The 24,141-nt window shown below is 45.2% G+C and overlaps 1 protein-coding gene across 1 annotated transcript in view; it reads left to right on the top strand.

Moving 5' to 3' along the window:
* Positions 1 to 24,141, top strand: part of CELF6 (CUGBP Elav-like family member 6) — a 108,665-nt gene that overhangs the window by 6,193 nt on the left and 78,331 nt on the right. Inside the window, exon 2 of the mRNA XM_070953774.1 lies at positions 5,072 to 5,091. Within this exon, the coding sequence (XP_070809875.1) occupies positions 5,072 to 5,091 (20 nt within the window). The remainder of the gene's footprint in view (positions 1 to 5,071; positions 5,092 to 24,141) is intronic.

The following is a 24,141-nucleotide window of genomic DNA, read 5'->3' as shown; positions in this document are numbered from 1 at the left end:
ATTTTAATTAATAGTGACAGAATCGTAGTTACTGTTTCTTTGAACAGGAGCTGGGAAGACTCACACGCGTTCGAATCCAGCTGACCGAAAGCTAAATTTTATCAGTCGTATATTAAGCCTTAGAAAATTATAGGCAGTTCTCAATTTACAACCGCCATTGAGCCCAAAATTGATGTTGCTAAGGGAGAAATTTGTTAAGTGAGTTTCGCCCCACCTTGCTTGCCACCGTTGTTAAGTGAATGACTGCCGTTGTTGAGTGAGTTGCATGGTTGTTGAGTGAATCTGGCTTCCCCATTGACTTTGTGGGTCAGAAGGTGACTGAAGGGGATTACATGAGCCCGGGACACTGCAACCGTCATAAATATGAGTCTGTGGTCAAGTATCTGAGTTTTGGTCACATGACCACGGGGGATGCTGCAATGGTCGTAAGGGTGAAAAACGGTCATAAGTCATTTTTTTTCAGTGCCGTTGTAACTTCAAATGGTCACTAAGTCAACTATTGTAAGTTGAGGACTAGCTGTAAAAGTAGGCATGAGGTTCAGACGTTGGCTAGGAAGATGGGGCTTGTGGGGAGGAGGAGGAGGAGGAGGAGGAGGAGGAGGAGGAAGAGGAAGAGGGGAACTGTGGGATCTTGGTGGTCTCGGAGCTTGATTGTTTTCTTGCAGATGTTTCATGACCCAACCAGATAACATCATCAGTGTAAGAGGGAAATGGGGCTTGTGGGGAGGAGGAGGAGGAGGAGGAGGAGGAGGAGGAGGAGGAGGAGGAGGAGGAGGAGGAGGAGGAGGAGGAGGAAGAAGAGGAAGAGGGGAGGGTGAGGAGGAGGAGGAAGAGAACTGTGGGATCGTTGATGCTCTCTGAGCTTGGTTGTTTTCTTACAGATGTTTCATAACCCAACCTGGTAACATCATCCGTGTTAGAAGGAAATGGGCTTTATGGGGAGGAGGAGGAGGAGGAGGAGGCAGCTATATTGCTGGGCTCTGCGTCAGGTACAGCATCTGCCTGTCCTGGAATATGGACTTTGCTTTTTATTATTTGTACAATGTCCTGATACAGGATATTGCAGGAGAGAAGGAGAAGGGGCTGACTCCCTCCCTCCCTCCCGCCTTCCTCCACCAGGAGAGTCGGAGCAGATGAAGACGCTCCATCATGTAGCTTCAGTGGGTATTCACAGATCTAATAACTAAGCCTCCACCGGAGTGTCTCCCTGTCACTCATGTCAACATCCTGGGCAAATGTTATTAAAGGGAAGGTCAGAGCAATCTGGCACTGTGTACTTTGTCAGGAGGAAGGAAGAGGTGATGAAAGCTGCGCCGGTCGTATTAATTTCTTAAGGCTACAGCAAGACGTGACAGAGCTGCACCGAGAGGGTGGAGAGAAAGGGAGAGGGAGGGAGAGAGGGAGGGAGAGAGGGAGGGACAGAGAGAGAGAGAGAGAGAGAGAGAGAAACAGGGATAAAAAGATAAAGAGAGAGAGAAAGAAAAAGAGAGAAAAAGAGAGAGAGAAAGAGAAAGAGAGAGATTTGGTGGTGGTAAGAAAACACATGTTTTTGATGAAAAATGTCCCAGGTCCTCAACTTATGACCACAATGAGCGCAAAATTTTCATCTTGCTAAAGCAAGACATTTGTTTAGTGAATGTTGCCCCGTTTTAGAACCTTTTCTTGCCACCGTTGTTAAATGATTCACTGTGGTTGTTAAGTGAGTCCCACGGTTGTTAAGTGAATCTGGCTTCCCCCTTGACTTGGCTGCTCAGCAGGTCGCCAAAGGGATCGCGTGACTCTAGGACACTGCCAGCGTCATAAATGTGAGTCCGTTGCCATGCATCCGAAGGTAAATCCCCGGACCGTGAAGGAGAGGCTGTAAGGGCTGTAAGTGTGAAAAATAGCCCTGGTTTCAGTGCCTTTATAACGGTCACTAAACGAGCTGTTGTTAGTCAAGGACTATCTGTACAGTGCTTGGAATTTCTGGTCGAGGGATGAGGTGTGATGATGATGATGTGAAAGAGGTTAGCTGGACACCAGGAAGTGGAAGCAAAGGTTTGAATCAAGAATTTTAATTATTAAGATGACTTAATAATTAAAAAAAAAATTTTTTTGACTGCGCTGAAATGGATAAACTGACATTGGAATCGAAGGAATGACAGATGTGGACAGTCGTGGGTTCCTCCTGGTTTGGCCCGGTTCTCCCGAGCCGGTAGCAGTGACGATATGATGTCACCGAACCGGTTCTGCCCCCCCGCACCTCCCCCGCATTATTCTTACCTTTTATTTGGCCCCACCCCCAATCTATTGCTGCCTCCTGAGTCCCAGCTGATGGCTAGAGGGAAAAAAACTGTTTAAACTCTTGCTGCGGGGCTTCGAAGGGCCGCCCTACAGCTGATCAGTGTTAAAAGAAAACAAATGAGTAGACCGGTGCCTGCAAAAATACATGAGTAGATCAGTGCCTGCAAATATAAATGGGTAGACCAGTGCCTGCAAAAATACATGAGTAGATCAGTGCCTGCAAAAATAAATGTGTAGACCAGTGCCTGCAAAAATACATGAGTAGATCAATGCCTGCAAAAATAAATGTGTAGACCAGCGCCTGCAAAAATACATGAGTAGATCAGTGCCTGCAAAAATACATGACCAGTGTCTGCAAAAATACATGAGTAGATCAGTGCCTGCAAAAATAAATGGGTAGACCAGTGTCTGCAAAAATACATGAGTAGATCAGTGCCTGCAAAAATACATGAATAGATCAGTGCCTGCAAAAATACATGAATAGATCAGTGCCTGCAAAAATACATGAGTAGACCAGTGCCTGCAAAAATACATGAATAGATCAGTGTCTGCAAAAATACATGAGTAGATCAGTGCCTGCAAAAATACATGAGTAGATCAGTGCCTGCAAAAATACACGAGTAGATCAGTGCCTGCAAAAATAAATGGGTAGATAGGTACAGCTCTGCAAGCAGTTAAAAGCCTGGTAGACCAGTACCTCTGCTAAATCCTAAATAATTGTCACATGACCATCAAGCCACGCCCACAAAATAAGCCACGCCCACAGAACCGGTAGTAAAAAATTTTAGAACCCACCCCTGGACGTGGAGTATTATGTATCATGGGAGAAATGGTACAAATGGATTGAAAAGAGAAAAATAAAACAGACTCAGAATTTCGCATCCCAGTTAAGTTTGAATCGTGCTAAGCCCGGCTAAGTGGTTTGCTGGGATAGGAAGGCAGCTATGTTGACTTACAAACCGTGCTTTGTTTTTAGCATGTTACAGCTACCCAACTATAGCAAAACATCATTAGGTCTTAATGCGATGATGCGCCAAGCCGGCCAACAATGACTTATTTGCAAACGGTGGGCTGTTAAAATTGGCTGCGCGTGGTGGGAATTCAGCCGCAGAGTTTTCACATGCACGGTTTAGTATTACAGTCCAAGAAACTGTAGTTAAAAAGAAACCATGGCTTTGCGCAATATCGATCAAGGAGAGAAGCAACCTGGAACTCTAGAAGAAATTTCCTGACAGTGAGAACAATTAATCAGTGGAACGACTTGACTCCAGAAGCTGTGAATTCTCCAACACTGGAGGTTTTTAAGAAGAGATCCGACAACCCATCTGTCTGAAGTGGTGTAGGGTTTCCTGCCTAAGCAGGGGGTTGGACTAGAAGATCTCTAAAGTCCCTTCTAACTCTGTTATTCTCTAATCCTAAATCAATTAATCAATGGAGCAACTTGCCTCCAGAAGTGGTGAATGCTCCAACACTGGAAGTTTTTAAGAAGAGATTGGACAACCATTTGTCTGAAGTGGTGTATGGTTTCCTGCCTAAGCAGGGGGTTGGACTAGAAGATCTCTAAAGTCCCTTCTAACTCTGTTATTCTCTAATCCTAAATCAATTAATCCAGTGGTCCCCAACCCCCGGTCCGCGGACCGGTGCCGGGCCGTGGAGTACCTGGCACCGGGGCCGCGCAGCGGCCGGGGGACATGAACGCTGCAGCGCAAAGGCTCCTGGGCCGTGCGCAAAAGCTCCTGGGCCGTGCGCAAAAGCTCCTGGGCCGTGCGCAAAGGCTCCAGGGAAGAGAGCCCCGCGCAGGTACGCACGTGTGGCCCAAAGCCCCCACCCCTGCGCGCGCTCAGCGGGCCACGGTAAAATTATCAAAGGCTGATTGGTCCGCGGCGATAAAAAGGTTGGGGACCACTGAATTAATCAATGGAGCAACTTGCCTCCAGAAGCTGTGAATGCTCCAACACTGGAAGTTTTTAAGAAGACATTGGACAACCATTTGTCTGAAGTGGTGTATGGTTTCCTGCCTAAGGAGGGGGTTGGACTAGAAGACCTCCAAGGTCCCTTCCAACTCTGTTATTCTATTTTATTCAATACATGAAACTCAGTTCTGGGTGACATGGTGAGACCAAACAAATGGTAACTTAATGTGATGGGCAGCCTTGTCTTAAAAGCGCTGTTGATGCTAGCAGCCATCTGATTTTCAAGAAAGGGAGCCAAAATGACAAATCTTTCGAAACCCCATAGTAAGGAAATAAATTACTGCTGCAAATTTATTTGGCAAGGTAAGGTGATGCAGGGACACAAAAGAGACACCTTCAAATCAGCAGGAAGATTTTTTTTTACAAAAGAGAGAGAATATTGTTTATCAGAACGACGGCGAAAACAATTGATTAAAAACAAAAAAAAAAAAAAATTCTGGAGCCAGAAAAACCGTTCTCTTGCACCTTGCATAACATTATGCACCTGGATGGAGCAACACAATTTCTTAAAATGCTTTTTTTAAAAAAAAAAAAACCAAAAAAAAAAAAAACACGCCCGCCATTATAATAATAGCAAAAATAATGTTAGGCATAAACATTTGTGCTTTGATGCAGAAAAAAAAAAAGCAACGTTTGAAACAAAAGGCAAAGCTAAATGAGCACTTGTTAACCTTCTGACAGAAAGATCTAGAATGGATTTTTTTTTTTTTAATCTGGCTGGGGCAAAATTCTGCTGATGTTATCGATATGCAAAGAAATAGTCAATAAAGGGTTGATTTTTCCCAGATTCCCATTGGGAGTAAACCTTAGACAAGTTATTTAATCACATTTTGTGGTTTCAGGGCAATCTATTCTTGCTTTGCCTAGTCAATAGTGATCGCCTCAATTTCTACTGACACCTGCCTTTCGTTTGGCTCTGATACAGGTGAGCCATACAGCAGAATTCCACCTGTGTGATTGTGACAGTAGGAACAGGGGTGTCCATAGGAGACCCCTGCAATTGTCTGAAATGGCCTAGGGTTTCCTGCCTGAGCAGGGGGTTGGACTAGAAGACCTCTAAGGTCCCTTACAACTCTGTTATTCTGTTATTCCATATGCATTGCAGTCTCATAGTTGCAGCCTCCATTAAAAAAAAACACAGTTGTGGACATTCTTGAATGGGAACAATAAAGGAACAAGGCATGACCTCAAAGACCTTTAGATATGATTTATGACCTATGACTTTTACTTGCTGTTTATATGTACACTGGAAGCTTTTGCACCAGAGACAAATTCCTTGTGTGTCCAATCACACTTGGCCTATAAAGAATTCCTATTCTATTCTATTCTATTCTATTCTATTCTATTCTATTCTACTCTACTCTACTCTACTCTACTCTACTCTACTCTACTCTACTCTACTCTACTCTACTCTACTCTACTCTATTCTATTCTACTCTACTCTACTCTACTCTACTCTACTCTACTCTACTCTACTCTATTCTTATTGTGCTCTACTGTATTCTACTCCCATCCCATCCCACCCCCACCCCACCCCACCCAACCCCATCCCAACCCATCCCAACCCAACCCATCCCAACCCAACCCAACCCAACCCAACCCAACCCATCCCATCCCATCCCATCCCAACCCAACCCAATCCCATCCCATCCCATTCCATTCTTAATGTGATCTACTGTATTCTACTCCCATCCCATCCCACACCATCCCATCCCACACCATCCCATCCCATCCCAATCCATCCCTTCCCATCCCATCCTATTCTATATGGGTTTATGATTTATGAGTTTTTATCTCAAAGGTATTACTGTTATATTAGATCTGGGTATTTACGTTTCATAGCTATGAAGACTGAGAGATGTTTCCTACCACTTTAAGTTGGCAAAAAGGGTACAGGGCCAGGTTTGTCCATCTAGCGGCTAGCCCATAACTTAAAACCTGGACCTCCAAGGTCTCTTGGGATTTGAAAAAGGCTTCCTCGCAGTTCTCCAAGAGCTTCAAAAGTCATGTCCAAGTATCAATTTTTAAGCACATGACTGAAGTGTCTCCCTATTAGCTATATTTGATTTCTATTAACTTTCAAGGTCAATTAAAGCAGAGTTAATTTAATTCTGGTGCCACCCACTATATTTTGAAATATAGAACAGAACTCTTCTTGATCTGAGTCCATCCCCTGACCTAGCAAATGTTGTGCACTCTAGTTCTACTTACAGTCTTCCTTGGTTTGGCATCTTCTTGCTGGATTTCTTCATGTTGGAATTTGGAGAACTTCCAATTAGCACCATCACTTTTGAACTAATCTACGCTGTTAGGAGAGAACATCCATATCTAACATCTGGGTCCCTGGCAATTGGACTCATGACCTTTTCTGTGCCCTGTAAATGCTCTAACATGAAGTGATGGGTTATTTTTTAGTTTGCTTTGATGTATCCCTAACCCTATCCCTAACCCAACTCTGACCCCACATAATTTACAACCCTAATCATGACCCTCTCCCCAGGGTGTGTCATCAATCACATTCGCCAATGGAGCAATTTCCCAAGTTGTAGAGATCACTCCCCTCTGGCTGCTATGGGTAATCCTGGGAGACAGCCTTGAAAAACATATGTCCGGAATGTGCTTCTGTCTTGGGCTGCCATGTTTCTTCATCGGTTTCCCATCCCCCTTGCCTATGGCAACTCGAGAGCAGGCCAGGGATGCTTTGCGAGTTGACACAAGGTTGACTCAACTTTCCACCCTTCCGAGGTCGGTAAAATGAGGACCCAGATTGTTGGGGGCAAGAGGCTGACTCTGTAAACCGCTTAGAGAGGGCTGCAAAGCCTTGTGAAGCTGTTTATAAGTGCTATTGCTATTCTCTTCCATGGAACCTTGGCTTCCTGCCTAATAGCAACATTGCCTCTCCCTTGCCCTACCAACTCTTATTTTGGTTCTTGATAAAATAAAAGTCCTTGAAAAGCTATTCCCCACTCTGAAATATTTCCTTAGTCTTTTTTTTTAAAGATTTTTTTTCCAGACATGATTTATGCTTGACACAACCACCTCCAACATTTGCTCACCTCTAAGATCCAAGCAGCGGCATCCACAAAGTTTCCCCGAGACTTGGGAATGCGTGGGAAATTTATTTGCAAATTCCGCCACCCTCTTTATTCTCACTGTCATTCCTACACAGCTGCTCCCACTGTGCGGTTAGTGGAAGATTTTATGACCTCAAGGCTACCCTGCTGGCATTGCCATCTACTGCTTGTTAGCCGGAGTTCAGCTAACGAAAGGGAGCTGAAATGGAAGAAAAACAGCTTCCTGACACATGCCTCCCATCCAAGTGCGAAGAAAGATCAACTGTTCTAGAAAGCTTCACCCATCCACCCCCAACCGAGTGTGTGATTACAGATGTTTAGTGAACAGCTGGATTATTGTATCATTTGGAAAATCTGTGGGCCACTTGACCACGTGTCAGGTTTCACAACCAAATATCCAAGCAATATCCAACCTTTCCTTTGGGTGAAAGGAAAATGATTACCCTGCTTCCCTGAAAATAAGACCTCCCCTGATAATAAGCCCAATTGGGCTTTTGAGCACATGTGGTAAAATAAGCCTCCCCCCAAAATAAGCCATCCTTATATTAAAAAAATATAAGACAGGGTCTTATTTTCGGGGAAACACAGTAATTGGACTTGAGACAACAGAAGTTATCACTCTATACATGACATGTACTGTATATATTCTATATGTATGAGGGAAGACCCCAAACTCAGTATTAGGGTCCTTGTCTGAGAAGAAGAAGACAAGAAGACACATGTCTTCTGAATAGTTTTTATCCCAGAGCTATAATTGCACTCAACAATGAACTAGAGGGCTACCATCAGTGAGCTGTTGGACAGCATTGCTTGGTCTGTTGTGTGGATGTTTGGGTGGTTTAAGGGTGGGGAATTTGTGGTGGGTGGGTGGGGGTGTTTGGGGATTGTTATGTGTGTTGGACCTAGTCTTTGGGTGATAAGTGAATTTCGTTGTATGGGTATACTGTGTACACATACAATGACAATAAAGTTATTATTATTAAGATGCCAAAGAACCATGGAGGCACAGAATTGCAGGCTAATTCTACTGACTGCCAATAGTTCAATCCTGACCGGCTCAAATTGACTCAGCGTTCCATCCTTCCAAGGTGGGTAAAATGAGGACCCAGATTGTTGGGGGCAAATAAGCAGTTTATAAACTGCTTAGAGATGGCCTTAAAGCACTGTGAAGTGGTATATAAGTCTAAGTGCTATTGCTATTTTTTTTAAATATCCCCAGCATTTAAAGTTAAAGTAATGACTGGAGCCATGCATCTCGGATTTTGCAGAGGCCGAAAAATGAAATGCTACTAATCTCTAAATTAAAGGATCAGGTAGTAGAGAATGGGTTCTACGACCTGTTGCAAGTTAGAGTAGACCATATAAAAATGGACGGAATGAATTGCATTGTTTGCAAAAGGGAGCTGTCTATCCATTCAGTGAAAAATAATAATAATAACCTTTTTGTTCAGGTGGTTCTATGAATCGTTTAATTAACTGCTTTGAACCAGTGATGAGTCTTTCTTTGATGGATGTTTGGGTACCAAGAGTCTGACACTGAAGAAAAGAATAATATGAAATTTTGTTGGTCACCCAAGCTATGCAGAAGAGAAGTACCATGTTTCTCCGAAAATAAGACCCTGTCTTATATTTTTTTGAACCCTGAAATAAGTGCTTGGCCTTATTGCCATGTGCTCAAAAGCCTGATTGGGCTTATTATCAGAGGATGTCTTATTTTGGGGGGGAAACAGGGTAGAGGTTGTTGGGGTGACTTTGCAAGCATCCTTCTCTTATCTACAAGATGAAAAAATGCCTCTTCTTTCCATTTTTTTAAAAAAGCAAAGATAGTGTCTTAAGCCTAGCATTCAGACCCATTTTAAGACTTCTGTTCATCTAAATATGGGCATATGTGTAAAGCAGGGGTGAAATCCAGCAGGTTCTGACAGGTTCTGGAGAACTGGTAGTGGAAATTTTGAGTAGTTCGGAGAACCGGCAAATACCACCTCTGGCTGGCCCCAGAGTGGGGTGGGAATGGAGATTTTGCAGTATCCTTCCCCTGCCACACCCAACAAGCCACACCATGCCCACTAAGCCACACCCACAGAACCGGTAGTAAAAAAAAAATTGAATTTCACCACTGGTGCAAAGCCCAACTTAACTCTGAAGTTAACAAAAGCTGTACACCTACCTCCATCCTAGGAAACATATAAAAAAAAAACTGGTTTTCATTAACGTTGTGGGGAAAGTGGGACCAATAATAGCTGTATATATATATTTTAAAGTGGATAGAGAACATATTTCTTCCATCCTTTCAGAATAGAATTTGGCATGATTCAATGAAACTGAGGCTGTAGATACACTGCAGACACACACAAAAGTAGAACTTCTCACTCTATGCATTTATGGCATTTAATGGACGGATGCTGCTATTCTTTTCAATTATCTGGAAACCATATTCAGAGTAATTGTGTGTTCAAGCATCACAAAACCAGGGAGGTTTAAAAGAATTGTGTTGAGCAAGCCATAATGGACCAGCTCTCACAGCCTGCTCATTCAAAACGGGTCCACATGTTATATTAAGCTAAAGAAAGCCCAACAGATCACACACACACACACACATATATATAGGTTCCTCGCAGTGTGTCACTGAATTTTATTTCCTGCCTTTTCTCGTGTCTTCAGGACAACTGATGGGAGGATGCAGGACGAGCAAGAAGATGGAGTTTTGATTTGATTCAGTAATGCCAGCCTGACATTTCTACGCTGTTCAGATTTTTGCTTTAAAACATACGGTCTTTCAAATGGTAGCCAGGGTTAAAAGACGAAGAGATAATTGAAAAAAAAAAAAATGCTGGGCAGTACAGCATAATCCATCTTCATCCATGGATTTGGTTCACTATATATTTGTGTTAGTAACGTCATTCTAATGCTAAAAGGCTGGCCATGAGCTCAGGCAGAATCTTGTTTTCAGCACCGTGGACAGCCGCCTAGTTTCCAAGCGTTTTTCAGAAACCAACTATGGCCAATTTCAAGGCACACCGTGGACGGATCGGTTTGTTGGATGGCTTCAGCTAGAATCTGGTGCACAATAGCGGCTGCTGTGCGCATTGTAGTGGATGCGTAGCTTGGCAACTGATTTTTAGGAATCCACCAAGTTGGTGTGAAGAGCCATGAGTTGATCACCTCTTTGTCCATGAAAACTAAGAGTTAATTTAACGCGAGCTTTCCAAAGGAGAATCTTGTGCCTTGTTTTCATCGGAAACAACAAAGACTCTTGTTTTGTTTTGCGGCTAGTCTCTAAGATGCCACGGGATTGTTCCTGGATTAAGGAAATGTCAGGCCGCTGAATGTTGTGTGGATCTAGTCACCCTTACACTAATTACAGAGGCGAACAATTCTACCCTGGCCGTGCTAATGAATTGGAAACGGGACTTGCTGTACCATGAAGTGACTCAAGCAATCATTTCTGGAAACAAAAATTCAGCCTGGGGATATCTCATTTGAGCGATGCATAAGCATTGAGGGTTAGGATTATTATTATTATTATTATTATTTAAATACACATGCAATAAGTAAAAAAAAAAATTCTCCTCTCTTTCTAAGGGCCCTTAAAAAAAAAAAAAGACAGAATGAGAAAAAGGCAATGGATTTTTTTAAATAATAATAATAATATTCAGATGCAACCTGGACAAAGGCCATCCCCAGCTGGAAGCAGTAATAGGATGGCCTTCTAGAGCCTGATTAAAACATGTCTTGTTAGTAGGGGATTATGAAAAGACGGCGACTGTAAACCTTGTCTGCCGATGATTAACTACAATGGAGATTTCGTAGCGCTGCCAAAGGGGACAACTGTCTGTCTCATTAGGACTTGCAAAAGTGCTTGTTTTTACTGTAGCATATCCAAGGCTTCCACTAATTAGAATTATTGTTCATTTGTTTATATAACAACCTTAAATGCAAGCGCTTCATCACATCTTATAGATGGCAGAATCCTGGCTATCCGAATCTTCATCTTCCAGTAATTTTTTTTTTTTTAAATGTACCCAAATTCCAGCCAGGAACTTAGGCCTTCCTGGCAACCGGATCAGATGAGAGCCGGGCTTTGCCAAAAAGGAAGCGAAAGAGGATTTATGAATGTTACGTCTAGAGGCCAACTTCCTTGGATTTGGCTGTCGTTATTCTCTAATCCTGTCCACTGTAAAAAATAAAATAGAGAGAGAATAGCCTAAAATCAATAATCAATCATGAGGTTTGGAAAGAGCTGTGGCAAGATAGGCTTAGGCTTAAATCTATTCGCCTGCTTTAGAGTTGTTCTATTTCAGAAGAGCCATTTGTAGAATTCGACAATTATTTTTTTTATTTACTTAATTCCCCACCCCCACCCCGCATGTATTATTTTTATCAACAGCTCAAAACTGTGAACATACCTAATACTCCTTCCTCTCCTTATTTTCCCCATGACAATAACCCTTTGAGGTGGGCTGGGCTGAGAGAAAGAGGGATTGGCCCAATGTCACCCAGCTGGCTATTGTGCCTAAGGCGGGACTAGAACTCTCAGTCACCTGGGGATTGGCCCAAAGTCACCCAACTGTCTTTCATTCTAAGGCAGGACTAGAACTCCTTGTCTCCCGGTGATTGGCCCAGTTTCACCCAACTGACTTTCACCCTAAGGCAGGACTAGAACTCCTTGTCTCCCAGTGATTGGCCCAATGTCACCCAATTGACTTTCACCCTAAGGCAGGACTAGAACGCCTTGTCTCCCGGTGATTGGCCCAATGTCACCCAACTGACTTTCACCCTAAGGCAGGACTAGAACTCCTAGTCTCCTGGTGATTGGCCCAATGTCACCCAACTGACTTTCACCCTAAGGCAGGACTAGAACTCCTTGTCTCCCGGTGATTGGCCCAATGTCACCCAACTGACTTTCACCCTAAGGCAGGACTAGAACTCCTAGTCTCCTGGTGATTGGCCCAATGTCACCCAACTGACTTTCACCCTAAGGCAGGACTAGAACTCCTTGTCTCCCGGTGATTGGCCCAATGTCACCCAACTGACTTTCACCCTAAGGCAGGACTAGAACTCCTAGTCTCCTGGTGATTGGCCCAATGTCACCCAACTGACTTTCACCCTAAGGCAGGACTAGAACTCCTTGTCTCCCGGTGATTGGCCCAATGTCACCCAATTGACTTTCACCCTAAGGCAGGACTAGAACTCCTAGTGTCCCGGTGATTGGCCCAATGTCACCCAATTGACTTTCACCCTAAGGCAGGACTAGAACTCCTAGTCTCCCGGTGATTGGCCCAATGTCATCCAACTGACTTTCACCCTAAGGCAGGACTAGAACTCCTAGTCTCCTGGTGATTGGCCCAATGTCACCCAACTGACTTTCACCATAAGGCAGGACTAGACTAGAACTCCTTATCTCCCGGTGATTGGCCCAATGTCACCCAACTGACTTTCACCCTAAGGCAGGACTAGAACTCCTAGTCTCCCGGTGATTGTCCCAATGTCACCCATCTGACTTTCACCCTAAGGCAGAACTAGAACTCCTTGTCTCCCGGTGATTGGCCCAATATCACCCAACTGACTTTCATCCTAGCCCCATTTCAGTGGGACTAGAAATCACAGTTTCCTGGTTACTAGCCCAGTGCCTTCACCACTGGACCAACTGGTGAATGCAACCTTAAGATATAAAGTAAAGATAAGTAAAGATATAAAGCTTCCATTTTCTGGGAACGGCTTCTCTAACAGTCAATCTATATTTGCAGTATTGGGTGTAGTTCTAAGCGGCCTATAGGGAAGAGCATCAGGAGGGCAGAAATAGGGGCGAGGCTAAAAACTATCTCCAATGAGAAACTGGCACGTTCTTTTGACCCACCTAGTACCTAGGTAAGGGCAGGTGAGATGGCAACCAGCAGATCTCTGGCTATAGAAGACCATTCTGCAACCAGCTCAAGGCCACCAAGTTACCCATCAGTTAAGCCTTGATAGTACAGGGGTTTAGTGCACCCTGTTATTAACACAGCTGCCTGCAATTTCTGCTGGTTCGAATCTCTCCAAGGCTCAAGGTTGACTCAGCCTTCCATCCTTTCTAAGGTAGGTGAAATGAGGACCCAGTTTGTGGGGGCAATAAGCTGACTTTGTATAAAATATACAAAAGAATGAAGGCTATTGCTTAACGCATTGTAAGCCGCCCTGAGTCTCTGGAGAAGAGCGGCATATAAATCAAATTAAAAAAAAAAAATTGAAAGGATGGGAAGAAGATACCTAGAGCTTAAGCCCCAGAGAACAGGCAAACAACTCCCTGATTTCTATGCACTGCTGTGAGCGATCAAGAATTGTTTTGTTAGATTTTTATTCTTGTCCACAGTAAAGACTCTAATCCAGCCAAATCATGACTAGCAGTCTTCTCCCAGGTCTGTCCAAGAACTGAACTATGGCTTAAACATCTGGCAATCTGTCATTTACTGTCATTTGCTGGGTGTGAAGTCTGACTTCCGTGGGCTGCTAAAATTAACTGTAAGAGGATTTCACTGGTTTAAATCTATTGTGTGAAGGGGACCAGTCAGACTTAGGACTGAAGGGGGATTTAAACCCATATCTCTTCTGTTCTCTAACCACTACACTCTGACCACGTCTGAGTAACTCAAGCTACTTAATTCTTTTTTAAAAAAAATAAATTTTGCATGTGATGTTTTTATTCTTGGCTGTTCACCGCCCTGAGTCCAGTTGGGAGAAGGGCGGTATAAAAATCTAATAAAATAAAATAAATAAATAAATACTAGGCCATTCTCAGCTGCACGATAAAGTCAACACAAAGACTCTTTGCTCAGTGGAAAAGAGAGTTGCTGTAATAGATGGGCAGCATAGACACTTAATAAAAAAATAAATACATAGGTTGTCAGATGCATTGGAGATCCATTGCCTGCCTTTTTAGAATAACAAAATGACAATGCTGGAAGGGACATTGGAGATCTTCTAGTCCAGCTCCTTCTCAAGCAGGTGACCCTATCACATTTCAGGCAAGTGGTTGCCCCGTGTCTTCATAAAAACTTCCAGTGAGGACTTGCAACTTCTGGAGACAAGCCATTCTACTGATTAATTGTTCTACCTGTCGGGAATTTTCTCCTTAATTCCGGGTTGATTCTCTCCTTGATGAGTTTCCATCCGTTGCTTCTTGTTCTACCCTCTGTTGCTTTGGAGAATAATTTGACCCCCTCTTCTTTGTTGGAAGACTGCTCAGATATTGGAAGACTGCTATCGTGTCACCCCTAGTCCTTCTTTTCATTTTTTTTAGAAGCAGGGATTCATGACTTTGTGGGGGAGGGTGGCAATGGTCACACTTACCTTATAAGCACAGAGGAAATCCCCCCTCCCCCTTTTGCATTTTATTAAAATTCAGGAGTTGTGGGTGCTTCATCACTGGAGGTTTTTAAGAAGAGACGGGACAGCCACTGGTCTCAAATTGCATAGGGCTCTGATGGCAAAACTATGGCACGCGTGCATGGGTGGGTTCTAAAATTTTTTACTACCGGTTCTGTGGGCGTGGCTTGGTGGGCGTGGTGTGGCTTGGTGGGCATGGCAGGGGAAGGGTACCGCAAAATCTCCATTCCCTCCCCACTCCTGGGGGAAGGATATTGCAAAATCCCCATTCCCTCCCCACTCCTGGGGGAAGGATATTGCAAAATCTCCATTCCCTCCCCACTCCAGGGGAAGGATATTGCAAAATCCCCATTCCCACCCCACTCCTGGGGGAAGGACATTGCCAAATCTCCATTCCCACCCCACTCCTGGGGGAAGGACATTGCAAACTCTCCATTCCCACCCCACTCCTGGGGGAAGGACATTGCAAACTCTCCATTCCCACCCCACTCCTGGGGGAAGGACATTGCAAACTCTCCATTCCCACTCCACTCCTGGGGGAAGGACATTGCAAACTCTCCATTCCCACCCCACTCCTGGGGGAAGGACACTGCAAAATCCCCATTCCCTCCCCACTTCTGGGGGAAGGACATTGCAAAATCCCCATTCCCTCCCCACTCCTGGGGGAAGGACATTGCCAAATCTCCATTCCCACCCCACTCCTGGGGGAAGGACATTGCAAACTCTCCATTCCCACCCCACTCCTGGGGGAAGGACATTGCAAACTCTCCATTCCCACCCCACTCCTGGGGGAAGGACACTGCAAAATCCCCATTCCCTCCCCACTCCTGGGGGAAGGACATTGCAAACTCTCCATTCCCTCCCCACTCCTGGGGGAAGGACACTGCAAAATCCCCATTCCCTCCCCACTCCTGGGGGAAGGACATTGCAAACTCTCCATTCCCTCCCTACTCCAGGGGAAGGATATTGCAAAATCCCCGTTCCCTCCCCACTCTGGGGCCAGCCAGAGGTGGTATTTGCCGGTTCTCCGAACTACTCAAAATCTCCGCTACCGGTTCTCCAGAACCTGTCAGAACCTGCTGGATTTCACTCCTGGGAGGAGCGACCCCAAAGCTTTCCCCCATTAAGCAGTTATGAGCAATGCAAATCCAGCCCTGTTCGGAAATTCACTTGAGATAGAGCAATTGCTCCCTCTCTTGCAAGGCAAGGAAGGGCCTTTAATTGACTAGACAGTTCAAAGAGGCAATTAGAGCAGCGGTTACATTCTGCCTCTCTTGCAATCATTTGCTGATTACATATGCAAAATATTTAACACGATTTATAAGACCAGGCGAGGTTGGCTATTACGGGTTGTCCTCGATTTACGGCCTCAACCGAGCCCAAAGTTTTCTGTTGCTAAGCGAAATGTTTCACATTCAGGGAGCTTTAGCCTCATTGGATGACCTGTCTCGTAACGGTTGTTAAGTGAATCACTGCCTTGTTAAGGTAGTAGCGTGGTTATTAAGCGAATTCGCTTGTCAGAAGGAACGCCAAGAAGGATGACCCTGGGACACAGCCAACGTCTGTGAGTAAATATGAGTCAGTTGCCTGAATTTTTAGCACATCACCATCGGGATGCTGCAACAGTCATAACTGTGAAAAACGATCCTAAGTCACTTTTTTCAGTGTCGTCGTAACTTGGGACAGTCACTAAATGAATTGTTGTAAGTCAAGGACCACCTGTATTCATCTTGCTTTGGTTTGGGGGCAAATGAGATGTTTTGTTCTAACTTTGGACAAGGAAAAAAAATCTGCTTCTTTCCCTGGGGCTGGGCTTTCCTAACGTTAATTTCCTCTTCGGTTTTCAGGAGAATTCAACCAGTTTTGTTCTGTTTTCAAATTTTTTGATAAATTGTTATTCTGGCTGGCCCGGATCTACGTACTTGCCAGTGGTGAAATCCAAATTTTTTTACTACCGGTTCTGTGGGTGTGGCTGGGTGGGCGTGGCTTGGAGGGCATAGCAGAGGAAGGATACTGCAAAATCTCCATTCCCACCCCACTCCAGGGGAAGGATACTGCAAAATCCCCATTCCCTCCCCACTTCTGGGGGAAGGATACTGCAAAATCTGCATTCCCACTCCAGGGGAAGGATACTGCAAAATCCCCATTCCCTCCCCACTTCTGGGGGAAGGATACTGCAAAATCTGCATTCCTACCCCACTCTGGGGCCAGCCAGAGGTGGTATTTGCCGCTTCTCTGAACTACTCAAAATTTCCGCTACCGGTTCTCCCGAACCTGTCAGAACCTGCTGGATTTCACCCCTGGTACTTACTAGTACTGTATGAAAGCAGTAATGTTGTTGGGGATTTTTTTTTTCATGAAATTGTTTTTATTAAAAGTTGTTTTTAATATAAAAGAGAAAGAGAAATAAAGACAATAGGAAAAAAAAGGGAAGGAGGAGGGATAAAGTGAGGAAAGAGGGGAAAAAGAAGTTTAAAAAGAAAGAAAAAAACAATAGTTTCCATTTTTTCTCCCAGTCCAGTAAAGTACCTAAGAAAGTTTTAGGGCCAACTTTTTATTTACACCAAATAGGAACTTTTAGCCATTTTTGTAAGCATGGTTTTATTTCTGGGAGAAACCTCCTGTTGAAGTCATGCATTCTTTTGTCGTACCCGCCTTCCAGGTTGATGGTTTTCTTGCAGACGTTTTACGACCCAACTAGGTAACATTATCAGTGCTAGTAGGTGATTTGAAATGTTGAACAAAAAATGGAACTCATGGTGATCTCCTCTCCATATACGAATTGATTACCGGTCCTTTTTAATTGCGTGCGATGCCAATAGATTCTCGAATTTGGCAACTTTAACATGTGTGGACTTCAATTCCCAGAATTCATGGCTGGCTGGGGGAATTCTGGGAGTTGAAGTACACACATCTTAAAGGTCCTGAGGTTAAGAAACCATAGACCAGCCTGCCATGGATTCTCCAGTGGGAGGAGCTAAAGCTATTGATGGGCAGGATCAAACCCAAAGTGGGTGGGGCAGGCCAGTCCTCCCTCCCTCCCTCCCTCTCTCTCTCTCCCTCTCTCTCCCTCCCTCTCCCTCTCTCCTGCTTCCTCTCTCTCCCTCTCTCTCTCTTCCTCCCTCCCTAACCCTCCCTCCTGCTCTCTCCCTCTCTCTCCCTCCCTCTCCCTCCCTCTCCCTCTCTCCTGCTTCCTCTCTCTCCCTGTCTCTCTCTCCCTCCCTCCCTAACCCTCCCTCCTGCTCTCTCCCTCTCTCTCTCCCCTCTCCCTCTCTCTCCTGCTTCCTCTCTCTCCCTCTCTCTCTCTCCCTCTCTCTCCCTCCCACTCCCCCTCTCCCTCTCTCTCTCCTGCATCCTCTCTCTCCCTCTCGCTCCCTCTCTCTCCCTGTCTCTCCCTCCCTCTCGCTCTCTCCCTTTCTCTCCCTCCCACTCCCGCTCTCCCTCTCCCTCCCTCTCCCTCCCTCCCTCCCTCTCTCTCTTTCCCTCTCTTCTATTTCTCATGCCTTTTTCTCTTCGTCTTCGAACTGACCGCCTGAATGTAGAGGCCTTTCCCCGGGAAGCTGAGGGCTGCAGCTGACCCATCCTCCTGAGGCTATTTCTCCAAGAGTCAAACCCTGGCTACTTTTTCCTTCATGGCAATCCCTAGTCAGAGTAGCCATGCTTCTCATCCCTCTGAAAGAAGTTATATAAGAGGCCGTCCCGATGTGTGCGACTGTCTGCATACAAGTGCACACACGGCCGAGAGTCGCCTTGAGCAGGAGCTGTCTTTCGCGGTCCTGCTGGATGCCTCCGTTGCTGGGTGACGCCGAAAATCCCGGCATTTGCCCTGCCCTGACCTCTCTGTTTATGTAATGGCCTTACTTCCCCCCAACGACTTCCTCTCCCATCCATCTTCCTCTTACAGATGAAGCCGCCAGACCCTGCCTGCACCCCTCCCCTCCCGACGGGCAAAGAGGAGACAGGACAGGGCAGCTCAAGCAAAAAATAAAATAAAATAAAATAAAACCAGTCCTGCAGTTGCTCTATTTCCTGATCGCCAATATAAATTGCAAAACGATTCCCTGGAATTCAGCAAGGAAAGTCAGATGTACTTCAGAGTTTTTATCTCCTCCAAATCCTACAGGGTGGGCAGAACAAGGTAAAGGTAAAGGTTTCCCTCACACATATGTGCTGGTCGTTCCCGACTCTAGGGGGCAGTGCTCATCTCTGTTTCAAAGCCGAAGAGCCAGCGCTGTCCGAAGACGTCTCCATGGTCATGTGGCCGGCATGACTCAACGCCAAAGGCGCACGGAACGCTGTTCCCTTCCCACCAAAGGTGGTCCCTGTTTTTCTACTTGCATTTTTTACCTGCTTTCAAACGGCTAGGTTGGCAGAAGCTGGGACAAGTCACAGGAGCTCACTCCGTTACGCGGCACTAGGGATTCGAACCGCTGAACTGCCGACCTTTCGATCGACAAGCTCAGCGTCTTAGCCACTGAATTGACTTAGAAATACGAAGTCTTGCTTCCAACCCGCTCTCCCTTCCGTGGTTCTTCCCCATGGGTCCATATTTTTCTGAGCGTGGCTGTGTCTCAAAGTCACATGATTCCCCCTTTTGCCACCTCCTGGCAAGCAAAATCAACGGAGTTAGGGATTAAGCCGGATCCACTGAACAACCGGATTACTAATTTATTAGTTGCCGTGATTTCACTTAACAGCTGTGGCAAAACTCCACCAAATGTTTCACTCTGCTAGCTTGTAATGTGGTTTGTTTTAAGCTTTGGCTTCGAATGGGTCCTTAGCTTTCTCTGGGCTTGGCTGTTTTCTTGCAGCTGTTTCATTACCCAATTATAGGTAACGTCGTCAAAGCTGACGATGTTACCCTAGTAACCACTGCGCCGTGGAGGCCGCAGTGGTTAAAATGCAGTATTGCAGGCAGATTATTTTGATTGCCAGCAGTTCGATTCTAACCGGCTCGAAGTTGACTCGGTTTTCCATCCATCTGAGGTTGGTCAAAGAAGGACCCAGATTGTTGGGGGCAATATAGTGACATCATAAATGACTTAGAGAGGGCCGTAAAGCACCATGAAGTGGGATATAAGTCTAAGAGCCGAGGTGGCGCAGTGGTTAGAGTGCAGTACTGCAGCTACTTCAGCTGACTGCTAGTTCAGCAGATCAGCGGATCAAATCTCACTGGCTCAAGGTTGACTCAGCTTTTCATCCTTCCGAGGTGGGTAAAATGAGGACCCAGATTGTTGGGGGCAATATGCTATTTAGTATACTGTCTTTGGTGTAAGCTGCCCAGAGTCCTCAGAGAGTGGGCAGCATAAAAATATGAATAATAAAATAATAAATAAATAAAGAGCTATTGCTATTGTTTGTTGGCTCATGAAACGTCTTCAAGAAAACAACCCAGCTCCGAGAGCACCAAGTACCCGACAGTCCTCCTCCACTCCGCAAACTCCACTCCCTTCTAGCATGGATGATATTCCCTAGTTGGGTCATGAAACGTCTGGAAGAAAACAATGCAGCTCAGAGAGTCCCAAGGACCCCAAAGTTCAATCCTGAGCTAATAATATTTCCTTGGTCTCTTTCCATCCTTCAGAAGCCTCCTTATGCATCTGGAGAGAAACCCCCCCCCACCTTCCTAAAAGGGAAGATTGGACGATGAAGGATGGGTTATTCACATATTACCCTCTGCCACCACCACCCCTCCTTTCATCCCTTATTAAGCACAATAGCGCCCCTCCCCAGCAGGCTGATTTTCCTGAATTCTGAATTCTCTTGCCTCCAACTGAATGAGAAAGGATAGTGGGGAAAAGATGATTGTTTTGGCTTAGCACCGTTTTTCATAACGCGGTGCTCCTCACTCTTCTCCCGCTGGTTAAAAATTCCAGGCCTTTCGTTTGGATGACAATGCAGCTTAAAGTCACACACACACACACACCAAAAAAAAAAGAGGAAAAAAATGCCTATTCTGTCCTGCCCAATAGAGACACTGTGTTTTTGAGACCTGATGGAGGATAAAGGGGGGTGGGGGTGGGAAAGAGGGAATAAAAATAAACGAAGTTGGCACTCGGTATCCCAGTTTTCTTTTTCTTTCTTTCTTTCTTTCTTTCTTTTTTTTGACAGAGAGAACCAATCCCCGAAAATGCTTAACATCGTGATTAATTTGGGAAGGGAGGCAGGCAGTGATTATGCATGTTCTCAGTTTCCTAGGATACTGGGGAGGAATTTCATTTTAATCTTTATTTTAGAAACCCTCCTGGTTGGCGGCATGAAATTTCCCCCTAGTTGTCGTTGGTTCTTTTTGCTGCGTTTCTAAAACGGGCTCTCTCTCCATCCGAGGCCTTTCAGGTGGGGCTTAGGCAGTTTGGAGCTGCTTCAGCAACTGTCTGGGGCTGGTGACCCCCCCCACTGCCATTTGGAGAATACAGGAAGCCCTGTTCATTTAGTGACCATTTGAAGATATGATGGCATTATCAAACTGTATAGCATTAGGCCGCTCGCGCTAAACCCCTAGAGGTTTTTTTTTTGTTGTTTTTTTTTAATTAGATTTATATGCCGCCCTTCTCCGGAGACTCAGGGCGGCTTACAATGCGTTAAGCAATAGCCTTCATACTTTTGTATATTTTTATACAAAGTCAGCTTATTGCCCCCACAAACTGGGTCCTCAATTTACCTACCTTAGAAAGGATGGAAGGCTGAGTCAACCTTGAGCCTGGTGAGATTCAAACTTACAGTAATTGCAGACAGCTGAATGTTAATAACAGGCTTTAGTCTGCTGAGCTATCCAGGCTCTAGCAACGGTTCTACGAGTTACGTTTTTTGAGCCAATGAACAGAATCATCCGTTATAGTAAAGGCAGAGAACATCAGCACAGATTAAATCCGGATATGTGCCATGATGACTTCCACGCATGTGTAAATCAGAAGCTGGAGTTCCTTGAGGCGGCTTCAGCCACTTACTCGTTTCAAATTGAAATTCTTGCCATGTCAAGATCGGAGATTCTACCTCTTGGCCTGGCAATGGTTTGAAAAATCACCCGTGTTTCTTACGTCCAGCTCTCCTTACCAGCGCATGTCGGGGCATATGAAGAGACAGCGATGGGAAACACGGTTTCTACCTCCACCTCACCAGAACGTACTCCAGATTCGAGCCAGATATGCCAGGAAGCGTATTTAGACTTCTGCTGCAGAACTTCCTGCTAAAGCTGGGTGTATACGGAGATAATTTTCCATACTGGATCCATTCACTTCCTTTCAGGATTTTCTCTGCAGCTCCTGCAGTTTCAGCTTTTTTGCTTGTCTAACCACAGGACCTGGATTTGAGGTCTGGCTTTTGGGTTAATCCTCCGGAAATTTAGGGAGGTGGGTGGAAACAAAGCAATTCTGGATATTATTAAGGGTATTGCTAAGATTTTCCCAAGGTATCAGAGAAGACCTGGTGGCTCCTATTCATTAATTAATTCAAATGACGTCTATTTCATGATTCGTGCGCCTCTCCTAACTTCGGTTCTGAATTGGTAGATCAGACCCCTTTCCACTTGTCATTTCCGCGGTCCAATCGACAGTTCTGTTTTGAGGTTACAAAAACTTGCCTTTCTTGATTTAGGCTCTTGATTGGGATTTTCCCAACTTTGACCATTTCCAGGTGTATGGACTTCAACTCCCACAATTCCACTGCCATCAGAGCCATTGCTGGTCATTCTGGGAATAGAAGTCCACTCCAATTGCCAAAGTTGGGAAACCCTGCTCTACATCCTTTGGGTTGACTGGCATCCTTCTGCCCATCTATGCCACGTAGCAGTGGTGGGTTTCAATTTTTTTTACTACCGGTTCTGTCGACGTGGCTTGGTGGGCGTGGCAGGGGAAGGATACGGTAAAATCTCCATTCCCACCCCAATCCAGGGGAAGGATACTGCAAAATCCCCATTTCCTCCCGATCATCTGGGACTCGGGAGGCAGAGAATAGATGGTGGTGGGGCCACTCAGAGGTGGTATTTACCGGTTCTCTGAACTACTCAAAATTTCCACTACCGGTTCTCCAGAACTGATCAGAACCTGCTGAAACCCACCTCTGCCACATAGGCAGCACTCTCAATTGTTTTTATTTTCCCCTAAATCTGTTTTTCTAAAGCTATAGAAGTGAATGTTGCAGTAGAACGAATCAGAGCAGCGTCTCTCAACCTCAACAGCTTTAAGATGGGTGGACTTCTTACTCCCAGACTTCCCCAGCCAGCACAGTCCATCTGCAATGGGAACATTGCCCGTCTGCAATTCTCCTGCAGCTGAAGCCTCATGCCGAGATGCTAAATTTGCTTTCCCGATGATCCATTTCTTCTGATGGAATGTTGGGACAACAGAAATTTACTTTGTGATTTTTTTTTTCCCCTTCGTGCCTTGGGAAAAAATGCAAATAGACCAGGAGAAAAGGCAGGGTTTCTTGAGCTCTTTTCCATGGCTTAGATCATACATTAGAAGAAGCTTCAGAAGTTTGTTTGAGGGATAGGGCTTGGTGCTAAACTCCAAATTGATTTCCATGACTTTGAGAAGGCAGGTAGGATCTTGATTCGAGCAAGATCTTGATTTGGTTGCTTCGTTGATTTTATTTGGGGGGAGGGTTAAAATTCCCTTGACTATGGTTTTCCCAGTTGCAATGTATGGCTGTAAAAGTTGGACCATAAGGAAGGCTGAGCACCAAAGAATTGAGGCCTTTGAACTCTGGTGCTGGAGAAAACTCCTGCGAGTCCCTTGGACTACAAGGCAATCAAACTGGTCAGTCCTAGAGGAGATCAACCCTGACTGCTCTTTAGAAGGCCAGATCCTGAAGATGAAACTCAAATACTTTGGCCGCCTAATGAGAAGGAAGGACTCACTGGAGAAGAGCCTAATGCTGGGAACGATGGAGGGCAAAAGAAGAAGGGGACGACAGAGAACGAGGTGGCTGGATGGAGTCACTGAAGCAGTCAGCGTGAGCTTAAATGGACTCCAGAGGATGGTAGAGGACAGGAAGGCCTGGAGGAACGTTGTCCATGGGGTCGCAATGGGTCAGACATGACTTCGCAACTAACAACAATTTCTCAGATGCACATCTCTCCAGAGAGAACTTGGTGACTAACAAATTCCCTTGACTTCAGATTCCCATTTCAATAACTGTGGATGGAGGCCAGGTAGAGGTAATGTTGGCCTAAGAATGGCCTAAGTCCAACTCCTTCCGGTAGATGAAGATGGCTCTAGGATGGTTGTCTATGTCCATTCTCAATTATCCAGGCCATGGTTGTCCCAAAGGTGCTTTTTTTCAAGTGGCAACTGGACCTTCTGGTTTTTCTTCGAAGACGTTTCTCTTCTCATCCAAGGAGCTTCTTCAGCTGAAGAGCCTTTCCATTACAGGTAGTCCTTGATTTACAGGTGTTCATTTAGTGACCGTCCGAACTTAGGATGGCACTGAAATGACCATTTTTCACACTT

Source organism: Pituophis catenifer, unplaced genomic scaffold (assembly GCF_029215685.1).
Source record: "Pituophis catenifer annectens isolate HBS135680 unplaced genomic scaffold, rPitCat1.0.hap2 SCAF_14, whole genome shotgun sequence".
NCBI lineage: Eukaryota > Metazoa > Chordata > Lepidosauria > Squamata > Colubridae > Pituophis > Pituophis catenifer.
Note: the sequence above shows the minus strand (reverse complement) of the source record. Positions and strands in the feature narration are given on the sequence as shown.